This window comes from Pollicipes pollicipes, unplaced genomic scaffold, assembly GCF_011947565.3.
Source record: "Pollicipes pollicipes isolate AB1234 unplaced genomic scaffold, Ppol_2.1 Scaffold_3812;HRSCAF=4468_pilon_pilon_pilon, whole genome shotgun sequence".
NCBI classification, from domain to species: Eukaryota; Metazoa; Arthropoda; class Thecostraca; order Pollicipedomorpha; family Pollicipedidae; genus Pollicipes; species Pollicipes pollicipes.
Genome location: NW_023596380.1, coordinates 34,727 through 49,178, shown reverse-complemented (window position 1 = coordinate 49,178; position 14,452 = coordinate 34,727). Strand labels below are relative to the sequence as shown.

Genomic DNA, 14,452 nt, shown 5'->3' with positions numbered 1-14,452 from the left:
TGACCCACCGGGGCGGTCAGCGTCGGTGCCGGGAAGAGGCCGCCGCGATCTGAGGGAACTGCGTGCGGCGCCGAACTTCGGCGAACGCGCGGGCTCGGTCCGCGGCGCCGCTCCGGCCCGGCGCGTCTCGCTCGCCGCGCGGCGGGGGAGCCACAGTCGGCACGCAGCGTCCGCTCCCCGCCGGCCACGTGATGGGGCTGAAAGAGCCGCCGGCGTCTCCAGGGCTCACGTGGTGCGTCGGTCGGCAGAGATGCGAGTGTCCAGGGAGGAGCAGAGACTCGGTGTGTGTCTTCGATACTTTCTTCGACAGGAGGCGGTGGTACTGCGGGTAACTGGGGAAAAGCCCAACTCTCGCTTGCTATGACACGGCTCAAAGCAACCGTCGGACCCGCGGTTACCCCGCCCAGACCCGCGAGCCGCGCCGCACAGAGCACCTGGCCAGATTGTCCGCCGCGCCCCCACGCTGCACCGCTCCGTCGCAGTGAGCCTTACCCCGCCCAGACCCGCGAGCCCGGCCAGACTGTCCGCCGCGCCCTCACGCTGCACCGATCCGTCGCAGCGAGCCTTACCCCGCCCAGACCCGCGAGCCCGGCCAGACTGTCCGCCGCGCCCTCACGCTGCACCGCTCCGTCGCAGCGAGCCTTACCCCGCCCAGACCCGCGAGCCGCGCCGCACAGAGCACCCGGCCAGACCGTCCGCCGCGCCCTCACGCTGCGCCGCTCCGTCGCAGTGAGCCGCTGTCCTGCAAGGAGCCGATCGAGGTGGTCAGCTACAAGATCGGGGTCTGCAAGGTCTCCCCCAAAGGCAAGGAATGCCTCACCGAGTTCAGCCGACTCAACTTCAACGGCCGCTCCTCGGTGGTCGTCTGCAGGACCGCACACCGGCCGCATGCACCAGATTCGTGTGCATCTGCAGTATTTGGGTGAGTTGGGCGGCGCACGTGCTGGGCGACGCCGCCGGCGCCAGCGCGGGCGCTGGAGCCGCATGCAAGGCATCAGAGTGAGGTTATGACCCTTGGACGACTTCGCTGCGTGCTTAGACGTGAGTTAAGTGGCGCAAGTTAAGATTTACTGTGCTTTGTTGGGGCCATGTCGAAGCAGGCAGTGCTAGCTCACGGAAGGAATCGCATGTATGCCGCTGAGTGGACTTCGTTCGTGCTTTTATCACGCCAAGGCCAGACGAGCGCTGAAAACTCGGAATACTTGGAAACAGGAAGAGCGTTCAGCAATTCACACACTGAGTCCTTGGCTGGTACTGGTCCAGCTTCCCGTCAACGGTCATTCCTTCCACGTCACCTGCGGCGTAGTTTTGTAAGGTGTGGTTAGTAAAGGGCTGAACAGTGAAAACGGCGCAACTTACCCTAACATTTGACATGACGTCCAGAAACCACTAGATTCATCGTAAGCCTTCCACGTTGAAAAACTGTAATCGAACAGCTGATAACTACGCGTCCTTTCCTACACTATCAGTTTAATGAAGCATTCATGCTGCTGTCCGTGCAGCAAGTGGCCCTTTCTGACTTGAGTTTCCGTCGATTTGGAGTAGAGAGATCGGACTCCATTGTCTGTATCTGTGGTCCCAGCCAGAAGAATGCAAAACATTGTCCTCCTTACTGTCCATTTTTGTCAGGTGTCAGGCAAATTCTGACAGGCAACGTTTGTGATAGACCCCGGTCTTGTAGCAACAACGCTTAGTATGCATTATTCCACCCTATCTTCGTCCTCGCTGTTAAACACATTGTTTCAGAGCACAAACACTTCCGTGGGCGATGGTATCAAGGTGACCTCTTAGTTCCAAGCATTTCTCGTCTCCCCGCATCGCAGTCATCAGCGCGCTAAGATGCGTGTTGCGATGCCGAGAAGGCGGCCGGTGTTCTACCCGACAAAGTCATTTGCTGACGAGCGTTAATGTGGCGTTCCAGAATGGCGGCTGTGCATTTCTTGCGCTATTTTCACCGGGTAACAGGGCCTCCAATAAGTGCAATGCACTTTGATGTCATTTTCAATTCATTTACTGTGCATTTGTAGTCAATAAAACGACGAGGAGGCTTGCCCGACCCGCTGCCCGGTTCAAAACATCGTCCAGTGCGTCTTCCCTGACCCAGAGCGTCTAACCATCGCCCTGTCACCGTCACCCGCCGGCCAGTTTGTTGCCTGAGCTGACGGCCGGTCACCCCAAAGTCCAGCCTCTTGTGATGCGCCAGCCATCGATCTGAAGGTGTTCACCGATCCGCGGCAGGCGCGGCTGCAGGTGGCAGCCGCTGCTGAGCTCCTCCGCCCCTGGCGTGTTGAGTGCTGCTGCCGCCGTCCCTCGACCGCTCTGCGGTCCCGAGTCCTCCCGAGCGCGGGCGTCAGCGGCTGACAGGTGACGTCCGCTCCCACAGGGTACCCAATCATCAACGACCCGCTATACAACCACACGGTGTTCGGGCCGCAGAAGGGCAAGGGCGGCACCATTCTGAAGACGGACGAACAGCTGATCCAGGACCTCATCGCCATCCACAATGCCGAGAACTGGCTCGGCATGGACGGCGATGTCGAGCTGAGCATGTTCAAGGCCAAGGAGGCCGGTGAGTGTCGACAGGGCGCGAGGCGGGCGTCCGACTCCGCGGAACGACGACCCGCGCCGTGGGGGTTGTGCTCCTGCCTTCGGGCACCGTGTCTAGTCAGTGGATGAAGCGAAACTCGTGAGGGGCCCGCTCCTCTCCCTCCTCTCGTGTGTCGACGTGGTGACATGTGTGCCGGTCGCTCGCCGCTCTCCGCCACCGCCGCCGCTGACCTCTGGCGCCGCCCCCAGTGGACAGCCAGCCGGCGGCGGAGGTGCCGGCCGGCGCCGGGCGCTGCCCGGCCGGCTCGCCGCTGCCCGCCAGCCCCGGCCCTTCGGACGGGTCCGCGCCGAACGTCACCGTCGGAGCTGAGGCCCAGCCAGGTCAGAGCCCGCAGAGCACGGGGTCCGCGCCGCCGGTCCGTGCCGCCGTCCGGCCGCCGGTCCGTGCTGCCGTCCGGGCCGCTGGTCCGGGCCGCCGGTCCGTGCCGCCGTCCGGCCGCCGGTCCGTGCCGCCGTCCGGCCGCCGGTCCGGACCACCGGTCGGCCGCGAGCGCCAGCACGACGGTGGAGAGGGCAGGGCAGGGGTGAACGAATTCTCAGACTAGTTCCCTCGCTGTCGTGCTGCACATGAATGTTCTGTTCAATGTGTGGTGTTATGTTAAGTAAAGGATGCATATCGCACGCTTAGCTAGCATAAGCCTCTACCGCTCTGTTGGCTAATTGGAGATTTCGGTGACATCATCGGTCTTTACGGCGGCGCCAGGCGGCACCAGGCATGCATGCGCAGTGCCAAACAAGTTGTGTGCAAGGAATGCCAGCCTTTCACGTTGAGAGCCTTGTTGGGACCGTGAATGCATTTCTCTTCCGTAGTCGTACCCTTTTCACCTTTCATTGACGGATGACATTGATGAAGTTGGAGGGTACAAATCGCGTAGACACTTGAGGTGTTAGTTTCTGACCGGCCATCCCTACCACGTCTTTGCGCCGACTGCCTGTCCCGAATTTGGAAATGATTTTTGTAAAAGAAAGGACCTGAAAATGACATCAGTAATGGGACTACGCCCCATTATGTTACCCCCTTCAGGACTCTTAAATTGTCTTCATGATGTGAAACAAAGAATACGCGACGTTTAATGGTCTATGTCGGCCACTGTAAGCGCTGGAATACGTCACCCGGCGCTGAAAATCTCACCAGTTTATGTCCGAGGGCAGCATTGCCATGCAGTTCCTGGCCGAGTCTGAAATGGATTGTCCGACATATTTCTTGGACGTTATTTGGTATTTCCACATGGCCGTGCGACGGCCCACAACCCGTCAGTGGCAGGCGCCCGTCGGCTTCGGCGCGTCCTGCATGGGGACGGGCGGACCCGCGCCCCGCGCGAGCCGTCAGACCTGAGTCTGTCTCGGAGCCGAGCCAACGTGTTTGTCCTCTCCGGACGACGGCTCACGCCGCGGCGCTGCCTCGCTCGGACTGGAGCGCGGAGCGCGACGAGGAGCGAGTGGCTCCTGTTTGAAAGAGTAGAGTAGAGGGCTGATTGTGGATGCAGAACTCCACTCCGCTTGGGGTTGTACTTAGTCAGCCTGAGACAGAACTCCGCTCTGTTCGGGTGTACTTAGTCAGCCTGAGACAGAACTCCACTCCGCTTGGGGTGTACTTAGTCAGCCTGAAACAGAACTCCACTCCGCTTGGAGTGTACTTAGTCAGCCTGAGACAGAACTCCACTCCGCTTGGGGTGTACTTAGTCAGCCTGAGACAGAACTCCGCTCTGTTCGGGTTCGGTGTACTTAGTCAGCCTGAGACAGAACTCCGCTCTGTTCGGGTTGTACTGTGTCAGTCCGGTTGTACTGTGTCAGTACTGACATAGAACTCCGCTCCGTTCGGATGTACTGTGTCAGTCTTGAGACAGAGCTCCGCTCCGCTCGGTGTGCTGTGTCAGTCCTGAGACAGAGCTCCGCTCCGCTCGGGTGTACTGGGTCAGTCCTGAGGCAGAGCTCCGCTCCGCTCGGGTGTACTGGGTCAGTCCTGAGGCAGAGCTCCGCTCCGCTCGGGGTGATTGGGGCCAGTCCTGTGGACTTGCGGTGTTTGATGTTCCATGTGATGTTCTGTAGTAACACCGGAGCTGTAACTCGAACCCCGGGCGCTGTCGGGTGCTGTGCTATGCTGTGCTGTGCTGTGCTGTGCTGTGTTCATGCTGTGCTCATGCTGTGCTCGTGCTGTGCTGTGCTCGTGTATCGCTCGCAGTCGATGCCCTCGAAGCCCCAAATCATTACCGTCACCGCCACTGGCACCTCCGTCAGCGCTGTCAGTATTAGTGTCGTGCCTCATGCTGTCATGATGGCCACGGCCGCCGTGGTGTGTGGCAGGCGGTGCTGCGTCGGGGAGCGGTCGGAGACAGGCGAGGCGAGCGTCCAGACCGACAGCGCGACCTCGAGCCACGCCTTCCGGCGCGACCTGATGACCGTTGACCCGCACTGCTACGAGTGCAAGGTCAAGTACAGGGACCCCAAGCCCAGCGACCTGGTCATGTACCTGCACGCGCTGAAGTATTCGGTGAGTGCACCGCAGACGAGGGAGCGAGCGGGGGCAGGGTGTGCTACCGAATTACGGTGCGTTGCCAAGGTGTGTTACCGAGTTACGGTGCGTTGCCAAGGTGTGTTGCCGAGTTACGGCGCGTTGCCATGTCAGTGTCGACGATTGGGTATTGGTTGTTTGCACTTGTTCGTCCCACGTGTGCGTGTAAATTATGTTTCGGGGTTTCGCCGTGGTTTAGCTTATACGGGTTTGAGAGAGTGATGGCCCGCCAGGACGTGCCGGATTTGAAGCCGCTCCACTAATCCATCACGTTACGAGACGTTAGCTCGTCCATCCTCGGCCATGTCTCTGCGTGTGTGCTGTCTGTCGGTGTGCAGTGTATCGGCACAACTTGTCCTACCGCTGCCTGTGTGCTGTCGGTCAGTGTGCAGTGTGTCGGCGCAGCCTGTCCTACCGCTGCGCAGTGTGCTGACGCCGCCTCACGTGCCGCAGGGCCCGGGCTGGGAGTACGAGACACAGCTGCCGGACTGGGCGGCCGAGGCCTGGTGCGACCCGGACGGCAAGGCTTGAGGCCGGCCCGACGGTGGCGCCGCCCCGGCGGCCGCGGCCGGAACCTCGCCGGCCCGCGCCGCGTATATCAGGCGGGCGCGCGGCGCGACCGGCGCGGCGGCCGCGGGAGGCGACGGTTGCCGACGCGGCGGCTTCCCGCGGCGTCCCGCCGCCTCGAAATACTTCCAGATACAAGTATTTTGTCATAGCTGGGGCCGAGGCGAGCGCGCCGAACTTCGTCTTTCCATCCTTGGATGGCTCTGGCCCTGGAGCCGGGTTGTAGCGTAGACGCGGCGCGCGCGAGTGTGCGGCGACGCGCAGCAGTGCAATCTTATCAGCGCTGGGCGTCGGAGCGGTGGGCAGTGCGCCGGGCGCCGGTATGTTGTGTTGGTTGACTGTCGCACCGGGTCATCTCGCGTCGGCCGACGGCGCGGCGCAGTGCTTTCTGTACTTCCGTGTTCATAGCGTCGTTTAGTGTCGTGACAACTCGAATCAAAAGAGCGCGGGCGAGTGGCGCGCGCCGTCCTGACTGGCTCTGTGTTCGGCGGCGCGAGGCACGAACGGACCGAGCGCACGCAGCGGCGCGCGTGTAAATGCCTTGTTGTTTGTCAGGGTTTCTAAGGACTAATGGGCACTCGCCCGGTCTCGAGGAGGCCGCCGTTAACCAGTCGTACTAAAATAGTTGTAATGCCTGTCGGCGCACGCCGAGACGGCTCTTCTCTCCGGGAGCATGGCTGGCGCGGGAGCGCGTCCGCCGTCGGACGGCGCGTCCCGCCCCCGTCGACAGCGCGAGGTCGGACCGCGAGCCCGGCCGACGCCACCCACCGGCCGCCGTGCCTTGATGACACCCCTCTGACGTCACAGCCGGCCCGGCGCTGTGGCAGTGCCTTGGTTTTACCTCAGCCGCGCCCGGCGGCGCCCCGGCCGCCGTCGGCCGTCGCCGGCCGCCGGGCCGCGTCGGGTCGCGCCGGGCTGGCTTCGGGGGTCCGTCTCGTGTCCGGTCGGGCGGCGCGCGTGTCGTCTCTCGGCGCTGTTCCTACTGGTCCGATCGGTGTCCGTGTGGCCGCACTCCGCGGACGCGTCTCAGCGCACCTGCGAGAGCTTTGGCCCAATAAAGCCGCCAGACGTTCGCCGTGTTTTCGTCCGCTTTGGCCGCGGTTGTGTGCTGCTGCGCTGTTTGTGCGCCCTGTTTGCCGGACGTGACGTCCGGGAAAATAGTGTTTGCCGCGACTCACGTCCGGGCAGAAATTAGAGTGTTGAGTAAATGGTTGGAAGTAAGCCATGACAGATTTTGGGTGAAATGGTGTTTTTTCCGCACGGGAAATGGACTACCAGAGCGCGGGTATCGTTTCAGAATCCGCTATAACGGCGGCTGATGCGTCTCGGTGCGCGGAGCGTGCTTCCTGCTCGAGTATCCCCCGTTACCATACGTTGTGTGGTGATGGACGAACAGTTCAATCAAGTTTGGTTTACTCTGAAACTGTCATGGGGGACACCAAGCTTCGAATGAAGTCAAATGATAGCATTACACACGCATACAAATGTACGTGCAATGCATGCCCAACCGCAAGGAAGTAAAACGCCTCGCGCGTCTTCGTGGCTAACTTGATGGCGCATGATCGCTTTAGATAAAAGACGCGAGAAGCACGAAATCGACCATAAAACACGGCAAAAGCGTTATAGCATGGCAGAGATACACGGATTTTCATGAACCACATGCTTTAGTTGAGGGCAAGTGATGCGTACTGTGACATTGCGATAGCCCGCAGAACGAGGGGATGCCTATGACTGGAAAAAAATACTGAGTTGTATTTCTGAAATAAAACCGAAGAAAAGAACAAAGCCCAGGACGTAAAGCAAACCGAACGCTTTAATGTGTATTTCATTGTTCATTGGTAAAGACAATTCGCGAGGCTTGTACACGTATGCCAGCCACGAAAACATGGTTATCCTTTGCCTGAATGACGTGTGCCCTGGTCCTAGCCACATGTACAATAGTTATGACATGGTGGGCGGGCCATCCGCTCAAAAATGTAGACAGCATCTCCATTCTAACAACACAGGATCCTCATTCTCGTTGCGGGCCGCGAAGGATTACCCTTTCGGCACAAAATGCTGACCTTTCGCTGTCCATTTTGCTTGAGCTACATCATATTGGGGACGTTCCCTGACAGGCTTCAGTGCGTGGCGTCTGGATGTGCGTCTCGTGCGTGTCATTCGGCGCGATCTCCCCGTTTGTTGATCATGTTCGTTTTGATTGTTAATCACATCCCACAATCAATCTGATGATGGTGTGATGGCATCATTCGACCATCCTGGTGCGTGGGGACTGCCGATTCCAGCCCCAGACAAGCTTACACCTTAAAGACCTTTGAATTGTTCCAGCCTTGCTCCTACTTACCTGGTCCCAACCAAGCCTTGAATAGAAGTTTTGCTGACGGCTGCGAGGAATCTGCTGTTGCATTGGATGTGTGGAGAGCGAAGCTTACGTATCAGTCAGCCCAAATCATCGCCACTAATAGCAGCCTGCGCAAAGCCAGCGCTTTTTGTGGACGACGGCTTAGGCATTAAAACCGGAATTACGCACATCACTGCCTCACAGAGTCGAAAATTGCGCTGGGAAGATTATTCACGCCTGAAAGGCTTCGCAATGCATGAACCAACTAAGAAAAGCCCTCCAGTTTTCACCAGAATTGTAGAGTCGAGTGGGTCCCGACTGCTCTAACAACTTTTCAAAGAACATACCGCAAAAATCACTTTACTAACGCAAGTAATCGCTGCGCTAGAGCCCCACGAAAGAAGGCAATTCAAGGGACGTTAGCCAGGCCTTGTAATGCGACCAGAAGTAAAGTCGCCACACACAGTCATCCATAGGAAGTGCGGCAGCACGCGCGTGTGCGCTCCTCCACGTAAGACGCACATCTACATGCTACAAGCTATTACGGAGGACAACCATTTCACGCTTCGTTAGTTGGTAATTGCTCTAGGAATTGTTGGACGAGTCGTCGGCGCACGTCCTAGCTCAGGTGCCACTCGTGGTAAAGAACCGCGGCAGTCAAGAATGAAGCCTTACTCCGTCGATCCCAAGTGTGCCAGCTACGCCATCGAGACGAACGAACGGTCCTGCACGGGTATACCAAATACTGATGCTGTGCAACGGAAACGGATGCCGCACACACGTCATTCTTTCGTTAAAAAGAAAATAAAAGACAGCGGAACCGTCGGATGTATATGTTTTACTTTGGTCTACATATACCTGTCATAAAACCACGGCAGATGCACATTGCGCATGACTTCTGCATGATGTGACCGGCGTTGCAGCAGAGGTCAGCCGATGACTAATGCACAGTGGAACAAGCGGCCCTGGGCTCCAGCCAGTTGGCCAGCGACGGCAACAGAGCCCGTACTACACCACACATCCTGCGACAGACCACGCCTATGGCTGAAGTGATGCGCCGGAGACACGGGCTCATTAACACTGGCGGCGCGACAGCCGCAAACACTACTAACGAAACACCACCGTCAGACACAGCCTCACACACGCACGCCCGCCGCCCCGGCCGGCCCGCTAGCTCTGCGCCACCTTCCAGCTGCCGTCGAGGCCGTCGCACGGCTTGCCGATGATGCAGGTGCCAGTGACGGCCGGCCGCCGCAGGTAGAGCTCGCCCACGCGGCGCAAATCGTCGCGCGTGACGGCCTTGACGCGGCGCCGGTGCTCGTCGAACTGCTCGTCCGAGATGCGGCTGAGGAAGGTGCGCATGCCGCGGTCGGCCGGCACCACGGGCGCGTCCACCGCCTGGAACACGCCCAGCTTGGCGCCGTCCACATCCTCGGCGCTGAACGGGTGGTCGCGCGCCACGTCCGCCGCCGCGGCGAACGTGTCGAGCGTGCGCAGAGAGTTGGGGTCGCGGTAGCTGTAGAACGACCACAGGCCGCCGGGCGAGGCGATCGCGCCGCCGCCGTACGCGCCGCCCTTCTCGCGGATCTCGCGGTGCAGGTGGCCGAGCGAGAGGAGGGCGCGCCAGCACGCGCAGCGCCGCGTAGTCGGGGTGCGCGTACGGCACGGTGGGCAGCGAGCGCGCCGCGTAGTGCACCGGCAGCGGCAGCTGCACGTACGTCTGGCCGCCGGACGGCGCAAAGTCCGGCCGCACGCCAATCTCCTCGCGGCCGGCGCCGACCACGCCCGAGAGCAGCTCGTCGAGGCCGGCGAGCGCCGGAGGTAGGCCGGCGGCGGTGGCATTGAGTGCGCAGCGCATGCCCTCCTTCATCAGCAGCATGTCGGCCAGCATCTTCATCTTGTGACGAGCATGTCGAGTTCGCCGTCCTCCACCAGCTTCTTGGTAAAGCGCACCTGGTCGAGGCCCGAGTACAGCTGGCGGAGACGCGCCCGCCGCGCTCAGGTCGGCCGATGCCACGCCCATGGCGTACTGGTGGCCGGCGGCCGGCACGCTGTTGGCGAGTTCGGCGGCGCTCATCTGCAGCAGGCTGCGCAGCCGCTCGGCGTTGTCGAACGCGACGCCGGCGAAGATGTCCTGCCAGAGCGCGAACATGCGGCCGGCGTTCTGCTGCAGGCAGTAGGAGCGCAGCACCAGGCCCTCCTCGTAGCGGCCGGGCTCGACCGGGTCGTCACTGACGGCGACGGCGGCGGACAGGCCGCCCGTCCACAGCTGCTCCTGCTGGTCCTGCTGCCGGTAGTCAAGCCGCTGCGTGCCCATGCGCGTCAGCAGCTGACTGAAGAGCGGCAGCAGCGGTCGGAAGTACGGCGGCACGGTGGACGTGTCGATCACGCAGCGGAAGTAGGTGACGCCGTTGGTCGGCTGCTCAGACAGCTGGACGGGCACGCCGGACACGCTCTCGCGCCGCAGCGCCGGCCACTCGGTCGCGTCCGCGATCTGACGCACGTCCAGAATCGGCAGACTGGTCGCGTCGTCACCGTCCGCTTGCTTCTGCAACAGACGCCGGCCGTCCTCGAGCACCTGGCGGCGGTCGTCGTCGGTGAGCGCGGCCACCTTCCGCTCCAGCAGTTCGGCCTCCTGCCGCTGCAGGGCCGCCTCGTGGCCCGCCTCCGGCGTCATGACGGCCACCACGCGGTGCGGGTTGTCTCGCAGCAGCCGCGCCAGCCGCTGCTTGCAGCAGGCGCGGCTCGGCGGCCAGCTCGGCGCGCAGCCGCGCCAGCAGGTCGTCCAGGCGCAGCGTGTCGGCCGGGTCGGCGCCGTGGTACCAGGGCGCCACGGCCTGCATCACCAGGCCCAGGCCGAAGTTCTGGCTCTGGTGCTTGCGGCTGAGCTCGATCCGGTGCAGGATGGCGTCGATGCGCTCCTGCTCGAAGCCGGTCTCGGCGGTTTCGTGCAGTGTGCGCTCGATAGCCTCCACCACCTTGTCGGCGTCGGCGTCGGCCACGCCCTGCAGGCCCACGGTGAAGGCCGTCTCGCGGCACGAGTTGTCGAAGCCGGTGACGTACGGCGTGAAGTCGGCGCCGAGACCCGACTCGATCAGCGAGCGGTAGAAGGGCGCGACGGGCCGCCCACCAGCAGCTCGGACAGAATCAGCATCAGCAGCGACTCGTAGCGGTCCGTCACGTCGCCCACCAGGAAGCCGACGGCCACGCTCGCCTGGCGCTCGGGGCTCGGCGCCATCGGGTCGTGGCGGCACGCCACGTGCACGCGGCGCGGCTCGCTCCAGCGCCGCTCCAGCGGCACGCGCGTGTCGCACGCGGCCGCCGCTGGCGCGCGCTGCAGGTACTGCTCGTCGATAAAGCGCAGACGCGGCGCCAGCGGCAGGTCGCCGTACGAGAAGAGGCGGCAGTTGCGCGGGTGGTAGTGCGTGGCGTGGAACTGGCGCAGCTGCTCCCAGGTCAGGTCGGGGATGCGCAGCGGGTCGCCGCCCGAGCAGTGCTGGTACGTGTGCGACGGCAGCAGCGCGTTCTGCAGCCGCTCGGCGAACACGCGGTGCTGGTCAGACAGCGCGCCCTTCATTTCGTTGTACACGACGCCCTTGAAGACGATGGGCGTGGCCGGGTCTTCGGGGTTTTCGTGCTCGAGCCGCCAGCCCTCCTGCAGGAAGTCCAGCCGCTCCAGACGAGGGCTGAACACGGCGTCCAGGTAGATAGCCAGCAGGTTCATGTAATCGGCCTCGTTGCACGTGCTGAACGGGTACATGGTCCAGTCGCTGGCCGTGAACGCGTTCATGAACGTGGCCAGGGAGCGGTTGAGCATCTTGAAGAAGGGGTCGCGCGCCGGAAAACGGTGGCTGCCGCAGAGCGTCGTGTGCTCCAGGATGTGCGCCACGCCGCTCGAGTCCGTCGGCGTCGTCTGGAAGCCCACGCTAAACACGTTGTTGGCGTCGTCGCGCGCCACGTGCAGGTACTGCGCGCCGCTCGCCTCGTGGCGCAGGCACGCGGCCGTGGCGCTCAGCTCTGGCACCTCCTGCACGCGCTCCACGCGGAAGCCGTGCACCAGCGAGTCGACGGCCGGCAGCTGGGCAGAGAAGGGCCGGCTCCACGGCCGCAGCCGGCCGCCGGCCAGCGGCCGGCACAGGCGCGACAGCATGGCTCGGCCGATGGCAGGGCTCGTGCAGACTCTGGCCGAGGGGAGCAGCTGGAGCTTATTTATCAGCACGCTCACTCTGGAATGGTGGCAACAGATGTCAGAAACAAGCAGTTAGGTCATGTCACCAATATAGCAGTGATTGATTCTACCAGAATATGATCCATTTAGTGCTGGCAAAATGCTGATCATGAGGTTTGCAAAGATAATTGTTAACATTGCTAACCTTGTGAGCAGTTTATCCAACAAACACACATCATCCAGAATTTACTCTGACAACCTGAGTCAGCAGCCATAGATACAACAATAAGAGGTTCCCTCCCAGCTGCCATATCTCAAATCCTCCCAATTACCTCCTAACCCCCTCCTTATTGCCCCCATAACTGCATCATAACCCGACTAATGCCCTCTTTACTGCCTCCCAACTGCCACTTTAGCAGAATTTGATGTGCTCCTATGACTTTGCAAACATGAAACTTAGTAACATTAATATGATGCAAACTATTTGCCTATACTGGAACCACATCAGTGACAAATATCAAACAATCAATGTTCAGAGGCTAGCAGAGTTTGTACAGTGAAATAAACTGATACCTAATACATGGCAAATTAACACTACATCAGGCATTACCATTGCCATAAAATTTGTCACTGCCAGGAAGTTGCCAGGCATTGCCGATGTCACTATATCAGACATAATCACTGCTACTAAACACCACTGTAATGCAACTAGAGATATTACCCATATCTGAAATCTATTCAATATTTTTAGATGTTTTTTGTTTTGGTAATTATGGCAAAACAACGGATGTGCTAGCACACTTTAGACCAGTACCTGCATCTTAAATGCAGGCTAATCAAAACCTTACAATAAGCCCGCAAGAAATACAATTGAATTTTGCGCATACATAGCATGTGGTGACAGGCTGCCTCCAAATAAAGACTATAAAGTCACTATAAAGATGTTATATAACTGCCAGATAAGGCACACATGGACAGCAAAGAGCTGCTCACATCATAGTTGAGGCACACACAGCCAGGGTTCAGGTAAGTGGCTTGGTGCAGCCAGTGCTGCTAGAAGTTTTATGGTGAGGGGGGGGCGAACAAACTGGCTCTCATGCTCTGCAATTGATGCTGGCAGTGTGCAGAGGTCCAAGCTCTTTTATTTACACTGTACATACATGCTCTGAAACTGATTTCACTGCTAGGCCTAGCATGTTCAATGTAACATTATTTTTGTACAAAACCCTGGGCCACTTTGTATTGCATTCTCCAGTCAACACCCATGGCACCTAAAACAACAGAAATTTGGAAACTTAGCTCCTTCCCCACCCCTGCAGTTCCTATGCCCCTGCACGTACAGTATCTTCTTGGTCCAAGCTGTCTAGACCATCTCGCCTGCAGGCTGCAGATCTTAAAGGTACCGTCGTTACTTATCGCAGGCTACTTACCAATTTAGCGCTAATCCATCTACCGAACACGGGAAATCTATTCCTGTCAGTGCTAACGTTGATGCCTACCTGAGTCTGCAATTTCCAATCGGTGGCCACAAACACAGTACGCGGCCCCTGCTGATCTTTGTCGAACGTTGACTCACGCGCAGGCACACAACCAACATGCTTCAACACACATCACCCTTCGCGCAGTCGACGTTTCACATGAATGTATGTAGCGCGCTGCAATTGTCCTGAAGCCCGAGTGGCGAATTTAGAGGTCAAACTTGGCTTATCATTTATCTTTGAAGATAACCTTGAATTCTATTAAACACGCTCATTTTCGATTAAAATATCATCGACATAATTTTTTTTCCAGCAAAACATTCCGGTGTCTTACGTTCATATTAGCAATTTCCTTTGCGTGCTTTCCCCGAGGTCATCCGACCACTACGGAGATGTCCAGAGTTGTTGTCGGGCAAGTGGGTGGTACTGCGCGTTCTCAGTGTTTTATTGTCGCTTGGGTTGAGGTGTGTTGGGTGCTGTTTTGGAACATTTTCGCCTGGAGGTGGGGGTGTGCGGAATATTTAATAGAGGTGAGCTGTGTTACATCAGAATAGGATACAATTTACTATCTGGTGTAACCTGTAAATAACCTCATTTCTGCGAACTTTTGGGACGCGTGTCTTGCATGCTTGTTGATATTTTTCCCAGACATTCGCAATTTGTGTGATGTCTTTCCTATGCGGTGTCTTGTAACGCAATGATATGTCATTAAATACCTTTGTAGTGCTGAAACTCGTGTTTTTTTTCCGATTCTGCCCATCCTCCAATAATGGCTTAAA

General features: G+C 59.2%; 1 protein-coding gene and 1 pseudogene across 1 annotated transcript in view; one reads left to right on the top strand and one right to left on the bottom strand.

Annotated features, from left to right (window-relative positions):
• Positions 1 to 5,685, top strand: part of LOC119093010 (RNA pseudouridylate synthase domain-containing protein 2-like) — a gene marked incomplete at its 5' end in the record, with an annotated part of 88,295 nt that extends 82,610 nt beyond the window's left edge. Inside the window, 7 exon segments of the mRNA XM_037215903.1 lie at positions 731 to 872; positions 874 to 922; positions 2,384 to 2,569; positions 2,797 to 2,928; positions 4,912 to 4,935; positions 4,938 to 5,098; positions 5,573 to 5,685. Of these exon segments, the coding sequence (XP_037071798.1) occupies positions 731 to 872; positions 874 to 922; positions 2,384 to 2,569; positions 2,797 to 2,928; positions 4,912 to 4,935; positions 4,938 to 5,098; positions 5,573 to 5,650 (772 nt within the window).
• Positions 5,686 to 9,197: 3,512 nt separating this feature from the next.
• On the bottom strand, positions 9,198 to 13,652 carry LOC119093011 (presequence protease, mitochondrial-like; annotated as a pseudogene).
• Positions 13,653 to 14,452: the final 800 nt, after the last annotated feature.